The following is a 9,419-nucleotide window of genomic DNA, read 5'->3' as shown; positions in this document are numbered from 1 at the left end:
CCATTCTTTTCTCTGTGTATATCTTTTTCTCTATGAAATATATTTTACAGTATAACTTTCAGAGGCTTCTGTGTAACGTGTAGTAGATCATCTCAATGTACAGTCGGCTCCAAATTAATGTATACGCGGATGAAGACTAATTGTATTACAAAGCAATTATTTAAAGTTCAATTTATTGCACTCCAAAATTATTGTAAGCAACAGGTGTTGTCTGTCGGGTACGTCGAAGGTTACAAGAGGGCTAAAATATAAATGTATTTTTTACATTATTAGAACTTATAGTAGGTATAATAATACTCTCCAATATAGATCATGATAATAGTGTTTCAAAATATCACACATATGGGATATATGTTAATAATATTTAAGTTTCTGTTTTAAATGTATTTGGTGTCAAGTGTTTTCTTCTTTATTTATTATTAGCATTTGCTCGCGGCTCCGCTCGCGTGCAAAAGTTTTTCTGGAATAAAATTACCGGTTTATATTTTCCCTGAATAAAACGCCTATAAGCACTCAGGAGTAACGCAGCTTTCAATTAGTGAAAGTATTCATTAATTAGTTCCCAAGATTAGCGCTTTCAAACAAACAAACTTTTCAGATATATATATTAGTATAGATTATTTTATAACGTGGGTGTAATAATTATGGAAATGATGTGGAATGTTTGCTTTTTGTATACATTGATATGCTGCCGACTGTACCTCTATTTCAAATACTATGTAATATAAATTAGTGTGATTGAAATACTTGTTGACTGATTATGTGTAAAATAAATATATTTTAATTAACATATTGTTTTTCTTAATGAACTCTAACCCCAATAAATTAATGATTTAAATAAAATGAAATTAATAAAACACATTATTGGTACACATTTTATATTAGAAAAAAATACAACCCATAACATTAAAAATAAAATAATAACTTAATTTTTAAACTATTTTTTCTCGCTATCCTTATCTTCTTCCTCTAATGGGGGCATTTTCTTTGACCTGAAACAAAAATATGAACATAATATCTTTTGAAAATTACAAATATTACAACTAATTTGACAATTCTGGGGGCCTAGAACACACATAGTTTTTATCCCCGATAGATAGGCAAAGGAACAAGATCACAAAATTGCCCGACACAGGGTTGAAGCCCAGAGCTGTGCCGAGCCACGTATTCAATACAACTACGCCACCGATGCCGTCACATCGTCCATTAATTTCAATTTTAAGAACCTTTACTGAAATACGTCACCAGAATGTAAACAACAAACATCATAGAACAAGGCGTTCTGTGTGTTCCTTCCTTTTACATCGTTCAGGGGCCTTATTCTCTATCCCGCACGTTATTTTAACAGTGCGTAACAAGCACGTAACACAACGCGTCATGTTTAGGACTATAGAAATTTGACTTACAGAATACCATTCCACGCACATTTCTCGGAGATAACATGACACGGCCGCGTTACGCGTTTACACTATCATACAGAATAAGGGCCCTGATACATTAATGTGGGAAACGGAACGTGGTTGTGGGAGTGAGAGGGATGTATGGGAAAGAAGGGGAAAGGGGTAGGAAATTAAGATGGCGTGTGCGTAGTCAGGGGTGTAAGACGTGGTGATTTTTATAAGACGTCGTTTAAGTTGAACTTAGATTTAATTAAAGTGAATATTTTGAAGACAGTGTTTTTTTGTATCGGCAATATTTCCACACACATATCCCACATTAATATATATTTTATAGGCACGACAAAATGAACCTACAGCACCTGATGATAATGTTACAGATAGTATCAACAAACGAGACGATAATCCTTTGCCAGTCGACGCAATTATGCCGGCCTGTTTTGAACCGGGTATACAGTTTGATTCCGGAACGCGATGCACTTACAAGGGCTAGTTGGTTAGTTTGACGCCTTGTACATTGTGTACCGAGCGAACATATGGTTAAATATAATATCTAATTTAGGGGTGCATCAACCAGCATACTTTTTACTTACCTCTTAGTATCCAACTTAGTGAGACTGGTGTTGCTGGTGTTGGAATGCGTGGAGCCGCGGCGCGGGCGGCGCGCAGGAGAAGGCGCGGGGGACAGCGCCGGCGACTCCGGAGTGCTCTCCTCATCACCCTTCTGTGTACATATTATTTATTCATATTAATAAGCAAACAATAATTTCTCTGATATTAAACTAAAAAGTAGACTGACAATGTTTTACGCTTATAAAAGGAAATACTTGCTCTGATTTCACGAACAATCACAAATAGTTCTAGATTATATAGAGCGGACATTGAGTAGCTAGACATATAAAAATCATGCGCTCATGCGATGATAACTCAATCTACCGTGAAATAGCTAAACAGTAATGTAAAATACTTTATACTTCTTCCATGTCGTGATATGCACGGTTTTAATACACATATTAGTATATTTTCTATATATATGTTATTTTTGTTTTAATATCTAAGGACACAGACATCTTGTCACACGGACATTTCAAATAAGACGACGACTTATTACCGAATTTTAACTTTTGGAGCACAAATTTGGCCCTGATGTCCGCTCTATAACCATAGACTTTAATGTGTATGGTCAAATATTATTATATGATGTAGTGTATAGTGCAAATGTGTTACCCTAGTGTTGTTATAATAAGTCAATAGTACTTGCTAATGCTTGCTTGCTTGTTCAGAGCCTGGCGCAGTGGTCAATCCACGTGGCTGTAGTCAGCGAGCCGTATTTCGTTCCCCCCCGGGATGACTGGGCAGGGGACTCCGACGGCTCGGTGGCTGTCATCACCCGGGGTGCCGCCGGCTCCCCGCCCTTCGAAAAAGTAGCGAAGGGTACCGGATGTGTGGCGGTTCTGTTGGGGGTGTGGGTAGTGGGAGCCTACTTCTCCCCAGCAGATCCCTAGCCGAATTTGAGAGTTTTCTCATTCGGCTGGGAACCCTGGTGGTGCAAAGCAGCTAGCCCTGCCCTGTGCTTGTCGCCGGCGACTTCAATGCCAAATCCTTGGCCTGGGGTTCGTCGGTGACGGACGCGCGGGGTAGGGCCCTGGAGGAATGGGCGATCTCCTCAGGACTGGTCGTCCTAAATCGGGGGTCGGAGGACACGTGCGTGCGGCACAACGGGGTTCGGTGGTGGACATCACGTTCGCCACCCCGGACCTAGCCCGCCGTGTCCAGGGCTGGAGAGTCCTGGTGGAGGAGGAGACGCTGTCCGATCACCGGTACATACGGTTCAGTGTCTCCACTCCCCGGACCAACCAGCCCAGTAACAGTGGAAGTTTGACCTCCCGACGATGGGGCGGCCAGCGTTGGGCCGTTACGCGGCTCAACCGGGAGGCCGTGAAGGAAGCCGCTCTTGTTCAGGCGTGGTTCCCTGTACCGGCAGGGCCGGTGCGGGTCGAAGAGGAGGCGGAGTGGTTCGGGGGCAATGTCGCAAATCTGCGACGCGGCCATGCCCCGGGCCCGATGCCTCCCTCCGAAGCGACAGGTGTACTGGTGGTCGGCGGAGCTCACCCAGTTACGCGCGTCCTGCATGGCTGCGCGCCGTCGACTCGCCAGACACCGCCGCCGTCATTCCCGTCCGCCCGGCGATGATGAACAGGAGCGGCTGCTTCACGGCCTACACAAGACGGCCAAGAGAGCGCTGCGGGTGGCCATTGCGCAAGCAAAGGCCGCGGCACGTGAGGAGTCTCGGAGAACTCGACAGCGACCCGTGGGGACGCCCGTACCGCATGGCGTTGAGCAAGCTCCGCCCGTGGGCGCCCCGCTGACGCAGAGTCTCCGAGCCGATCTGGTGACGGACGTTGTCGCGGCGTTATTTCCGGCCACCCAGGGAGGCCATTCTCCACCGATGGCGCCACGTCCATCGGCGCCATCGTTGTCGATTCCGGCAGAGGATATCCCGGAGGTTTCGCCGGGAGCGCGCCCGGTGGCAGGGTCTCGGGTGCGGAGCAAAACTCGGCTCCGGGGCTCGACGGTGTACCCGGACGTGTCTGGGTCCTCGCTGTCGAGTCACTGGGTACGAGGCTCCGTAGCCTTTTCTCCGCGTGCTTTGAGCAGGGCACTTTCCCGTCGCGGTGGAAGACGGGAAGCTTGTCCTGCTCAAGAAAGGAGACCCGCAGAGTCGCCATCGGCCTACCGACCGATCGTGTTGCTCGACGAGGTGTGCAAACTGTTCGAGCGTGTGGTACACGCTCGCCTCGTCGGGCATCTCGAGCGGATCGGCCCGGATCTGGCCGCTTGCCAGTACGGGTTTAGGCGCGGCCGATCCACGATTCACGCGATTCTGCGGGTGAAAGCACTGGCGGAGGATGCAGTCGCTCGGGGTAGGGTCGTGCTGGCGGTGTCCTTGGATATCGCCAACGCGTTTAACACCATGCCCTGGGCCTGCATCAACGAGGCACTGCGGTATCACGAGGTGCCACCTTATCTCCGGCGTCTGGTGCGCTCGTACTTGTCAGACAGGTACGTGGTGTATCCGGGCGCTGACGGGTGGCACCGTAGAGCGATGTCGTGCGGTGTCCCGCAGGGCTCGGTCCTCGGGCCGCTCCTGTGGAACATCGGCTACGACTGGGTGCTCCGTGGTACCAACCTTCAGGCGTCGCCGTCGTCTGCTATGCGGACGACACGCTCGTGACGGCGACGGCCAGGACCTTTCAGAGGGCGTCCCTGCTCGCCTCATTCGGTACCGAATTGGTGGTGCGCAGGATTCGGCGACTGGGTCTCGCGGTGGCTCTCCACAAGACCGAGGCCCTTGCCTTCCATGGGCCTCGGAGTAGGCCGCCCATCGAGGCCTACATCTCTGTGGAGGGCGTGCGGACACCCGTCGGCTCAAAGATGAAGTATCTCGGTCTTCATCTGGACAGCCGATGGGACTTCCGCGCGCACTTTGAGGCTCTCTCGCCGAAGTTGGTACGGACGGCCGGTGCTCTCGGCCGTCTGCTACCAAACGTCGAAGGTCCTGGCAATCCCTGCCGGAATCTGTACGCTGGAGTCGTGCGGTCTATGGCCCTATACGGTTCTCCCGTATGGGCCAATTCCCTGAACGACCGCTGCGTCAGGCTGCTGCGAAGACCGCAGCGCATGGTGGCGCAGCGTATCGTCAGGGCTACCGCACGATCTCACACGAAGCGGCTTGCGTATTGGCGGGCACTCTGCCCTGGGATCTCGACGCGCGGGCTCTCTTCTGTCTTCTGGTGGCGGGAAGAGAGCTTGCGCCGAGGACAGAGGCTAGCCCCCCAAGAGGTCGAGACCACTCTGGTCTCCCTCCGCAACGCCGCTGTGGAGGAATGGCAGCTCAGGCTGGAGAGCCCGAGTGCGGGCTTGAGGACCGTCGCGGCAGTGCGACCCGTCCTTGGGGTGCTAGGTCAGGAAACCTCCTCGTGGTGCACCCTGGGCAACGGCGCGTCGATCGAGCTGGTCGGCGCGACGGCCAATATCCTGACAATGGAGTTGGATGGCGGTCGCCGCCCCTTGCGGCGGCCGTCGTCCGATTCGGACGAGGTCGGGCGGCTCCCGGTTCTGTCCGGGGGTGTCGACGGGCTCGGTGTGCGCTTACCCCGCCCCGAGCAGGCAGTGGGGGGGATTCTCTCTTCCGCTGTCTCCGTCGCAGATCGTGATCCGGTATGGAGGTCGTGCGGTTATGTCTCGCGCTCCTGCCGGACCGAGGGTCTTGGCTTAACCGCCCGGACTGCGAGGAAGAAAACCTCTATAAAAATTACCCCGAATCCCAAGCGGCGGCGCACCGCGAGGGGATGCATGGCCGATGGGTAGTTCGGTCTCGAGTGCGACCCCCGCCAGAGTACAGGCCGACCCTCTTGGCGGGTTACGCTAGGCTTACCCAGGTACAGGGGGCACTGCCTGGGCGGACCGTTATTTCCCCCATACTCGTGGGAATAAGATGGAAACCCAAAAAAAAATAATAAAAAAAAAGGAGTGCACTGTCGAGGTAGAGTTGCTCTCCGACCGCGACATTACGTTGGCGACTGGGCGTAACACTGCCTCCACCTCGACTGCCGAGATGCGCGGTGGTAGTGGCTCTAAGCCAGGGAAGGCGGTGGCCGCTAGGAGGCGCGCGCCGGCCCGGATCCTGAGCGAGTCCGAGCCGAGCAGTGACTCTTCGCGGCTACCTAGGCGAATGGCGCGGCAACCCCGTAAGCCGGCCTCAAAAGGCCGCGGGGAGTCCGCACGAGTGGCAGTGGCAGCGCAACGGACCCAGTATTGCGCGCCGCTGCCAAAAATTGTGTGGGGCCTCAGCCTCGGATACGGAGGAGGATGACTCCGTGGCCGGGATTAGGGAGGCTTACCAGTCGGCCCTGAGGGAGGAACGTGTGGCCGAAGCCGCCCGCGCAGTGGAGGAGGAGACAGCGCTCCAGGAAGTGAGGATCGTGGCGCCCTGCCCGAAAATTGCGGCGCCAAAGTCGGCAAAGGTTCCCACAAAGAACCTCCTCCTTGAGGTGGCGGAGAACATCCGTCACGTCTCAAAAGCGTCCCGGAACCTCAAAGGGACGTTTGTGAAGGCTCAGGGAGGATGCCGCCAAGCTGCAGGAGCGCGCGGAAGAGCCCTCCTCCGCGGAAACCGCGAGACTGGAGGCCATAATAGCCTCCCTCGAGCGGAAGGTGACGGCACTGGAGGCTGCCTTGGCCACCCAGAACAAAATCCTCGAGGATTTTGTGGCCGGCGACCGCTCCAGGGAGCCGAAGGCGGCCTCTAAGAAAACGAGGAGGATCGCCTCGAGCGGCATGAGAGACGGATGGAAGCTCTCATGGAGAAAACGCTCGAGGCGATCTCGGCCAAACTCGCCCCAGCGCCCTTCCCACGCTCGTCAGTGGCGTCGGTGGTGTCTGGCCCGTCCTGGCCAGCCGTCGGGGAGAGGAGGAGTCGGGCAGCAGCAACACTCGCGGCTCCGCCCAGATCTGCTGACGTTCCAGCTCCCGCCTCGGCCCCGCTCCTGCAGCCACACCTGTGGCCGAGGAGCCTGCCCAACGCCCGCCGCGTCGGCGTATGCGGGGTCCAGGAGGAGAGCGGCGACGCCTCTGCCTCAATCCGCTCCGGCCCCACAACAGTGGAAGAAGGGTGGACAGTGGTGGGTAACCGGGGCGGCAGGGGAAGAGGAACAAGAGGAGGACCGGGCCGAAGCCGAACGCCCCAAATGCCGGCCAGAGGCAGAAGGTGGTGCGCAAGGTTGTGCCCCAGCTTCGTCTTCCGAAGAAGGCTGCCGTCACCCTGACGGTAGCACCGGAGGCGGTAGAACGGGGCACGACCTACGCCCAGGCCCTGCAGGCGGTCAGGGGCAAAGTCGACCTGGCCAGCCTTGGCATCGGGGTCGGCATGAAGGCGCGACGGGTGGCCACCGGTGCCTACCTTTTCGAGGTGCCCGGACCTGAGTCCGAGGCGAAAGCCGACTCCCTCGTCATCAAAATGAGGGAGGCGCTCTGTGGGTTGGAAGACGTTCGCGTCTCCCGGCCCGTCATGACGGCAGAGCTGCGCATCTCAGGGCTTGACGAGTCCGTCACCCCTGACGATGTCGCAACGGCTATCGCCAAAATCGGAGAGTGTTCGATCGAGGACCTGAAGGTGGGCCAGGTCAAGATCGACCGGGTCTGGGCGCCGCGTGGGCCCAGTGCCCGGCAAGGTGGCGGATAAGGTCGCCAGGGCAGGACGCGTCCTGGTAGGCTTCGTGTCCGCCGGGGTCCGGCTCCTTGAGCCGAGGCCCCAAAGGTGTTACAGGTGCCTTTGCCGGGGCACGTAGGTGCTAAATGCACTGCAGGGGTGGACCGCAGCGGGATCTGCTACCGTTGCGGTCTTGAGGGCCACAAGGCCAAGGGTTGCTCCGCGGAGCCGCATTGCGCAGTGTGCGCAGCTGCCGGCAAACCCGCGGGGCACAGGGTGGGCGGCAAGGATTGCGTCGCCTCTTCGACCCTCCCGCAACCGTCGCGGAGGAGGTGCTGAAGTTGTGACGCGTCCGCAACCGTCCCACCCAGTGGAGATGGAGATCGCCCATTAAATCATGGCACAAAAACATTTCCTCCAGGCGAACATCAATCACTGCGCCAGAGCGCAGGACTTGCTTGTTCAGAGCCTGGCGCAGTGGTCAATCCACGTGGCTGTAGTCAGCGAGCCGTATTTCGTTCCCCGGGATGACTGGGCAGGGGACTCCGACGGCTCGGTGGCTGTCATCACCCGGGGTGCCGCCGGCTCCCCGCCCTTCGAAAAAGTAGCGAAGGGTACCGGATGTGGCGGTTCTGTTGGGGGTGTGGGTAGTGGGGCCTACTTCTCCCCAACAGATCCCTAGCCGAATTTGAGAGTTTTCTCATTCGGCTGGGAACCCTGGTGGTGCAAAGCAGCCAGCCCCGCCCTGTGCTTGTCGCCGGCGACTTCAATGCCAAATCCTTGGCCTGGGGTTCGTCGGTGACGGACGCGCGGGTAGGGCCCTGGAGGAATGGGCGATCTCCTCAGGACTGGTCGTCCTAAATCGGGGGTCGGAGGACACGTGCGTGCGGCACAACGGGGGTTCGGTGGTGGACATCACGTTCGCCACCCCGACCTAGCCCGCCGTGTCCAGGGCTGGAGAGTCCTGGTGGAGGAGGAGACGCTGTCCGATCACCGGTACATACGGTTCAGTGTCTCCACTCCCCGGACCAACCAGCCCAGCAACAGTGGAAGTTTGACCTCCCGACGATGGGGCGGCCAGCGTTGGGCCACGCGGCTCAACCGGGAGGCCGTGAAGGAAGCCGCTCTTGTTCAGGCGTGGTTCCCTGTACCGGCAGGGCCGGTGCGGGTCGAAGAGGAGGCGGAGTGGTTCGGGGGCAATGTCGCAAATCTGCGACGCGGCCATGCCCCGGGCCCGATGCCTCCCTCGAAGCTGACAGGTGTACTGGTGGTCGGCGGAGCTCACCCAGTTACGCGCGTCCTGCATGGCTGCGCGCCGTCGACTCGCCAGACACCGCCGCCGTCATTCCCGTCCGCCCGGCGATGATGAACAGGAGCGGCTGCTTCACGGCCTACAAGACGGCCAAGAGAGCGCTGCGGGTGGCCATTGCGCAAGCAAGGCCGCGGCACGTGAGGAGTCTCGAGAACTCTCGACAGCGACCCGTGGGGACGCCCGTACCGCATGGCGTTGAGCAAGCTCCGCCCGTGGGCGCCCCGCTGACGCAGAGTCTCCGAGCCGATCTGGTGACGGACGTTGTCGCGGCGTTATTTCCGGCCGCAGGAGGCCATTCCTCCACCGATGGCGCCACGTCCATCGGCGCCATCGTGTCGATTCCGGCAGAGGATATCCCGGAGGTTTCGCCTGGAGAGCTCAGGTGGCAGTGTCTCGGTTGCGGAGCAAAAACTCGGCTCCGGGCTCGACGGTGTACCCGGACGTGTCTGGGTCCTCGCTGTCGAGTCACTGGGTACGAGGCTCCGTAGCCTTTTCTCCG

General features: G+C 56.3%; 2 protein-coding genes and 1 long non-coding RNA gene across 3 annotated transcripts; 2 read left to right on the top strand and 1 right to left on the bottom strand.

Moving 5' to 3' along the window:
• Positions 1 to 864: 864 nt before the first annotated feature.
• LOC115446723 lies at positions 865 to 2,847 on the bottom strand. The gene is made up of 3 exons (XR_003938943.2): positions 2,655 to 2,847; positions 1,991 to 2,121; positions 865 to 992 (listed from the first exon to the last, which is right to left on the bottom strand). It is a non-coding gene; the product is annotated as an uncharacterized LOC115446723 (long non-coding RNA).
• Positions 2,848 to 3,528: 681 nt separating this feature from the next.
• On the top strand, positions 3,529 to 6,709 carry LOC119191832. Its single transcript, XM_037445701.1, has 3 exons — positions 3,529 to 4,477; positions 4,525 to 5,310; positions 6,129 to 6,709. Exons 1-3 carry the CDS (start codon positions 3,529 to 3,531, stop codon positions 6,707 to 6,709), a joined length of 2,316 nt encoding a protein of 771 aa, XP_037301598.1.
• Positions 6,710 to 8,437: 1,728 nt separating this feature from the next.
• On the top strand, positions 8,438 to 9,302 carry LOC119191831 (the record flags this gene model as incomplete). Its single annotated transcript, XM_037445700.1, has 2 exons — positions 8,438 to 8,796; positions 8,898 to 9,302. Coding segments are annotated over exons 1-2 (764 nt in total), but the record flags the coding sequence as incomplete, so codon positions are not given.
• Between the last annotated feature and the right edge of the window lie 117 nt (positions 9,303 to 9,419).

The sequence above is a fragment of the Manduca sexta genome, unplaced genomic scaffold (assembly GCF_014839805.1).
Source record: "Manduca sexta isolate Smith_Timp_Sample1 unplaced genomic scaffold, JHU_Msex_v1.0 HiC_scaffold_1970, whole genome shotgun sequence".
NCBI lineage: Eukaryota > Metazoa > Arthropoda > Insecta > Lepidoptera > Sphingidae > Manduca > Manduca sexta.
Note: the sequence above shows the minus strand (reverse complement) of the source record. Positions and strands in the feature narration are given on the sequence as shown.

What these genes read in the sequence shown, in the direction of transcription:
- LOC119191832 (XM_037445701.1), top strand. Translation starts at nt 3,529, where the DNA reads ATGGCTGCGCGCCGTCGACTCGCCAGACACCGCCGCCGTCATTCCCGT. An exon ending in CAGGTACGTGGTGTATCCGG is followed by an intron (nt 4,478 to 4,524) that starts GCGCTGACGGGT and finishes GGTGTCCCGCAG; the next exon opens with GGCTCGGTCCTCGGGCCGCT. An exon ending in GCTCAGGCTGGAGAGCCCGA is followed by an intron (nt 5,311 to 6,128) that starts GTGCGGGCTTGA and finishes GCGGCTACCTAG; the next exon opens with GCGAATGGCGCGGCAACCCC.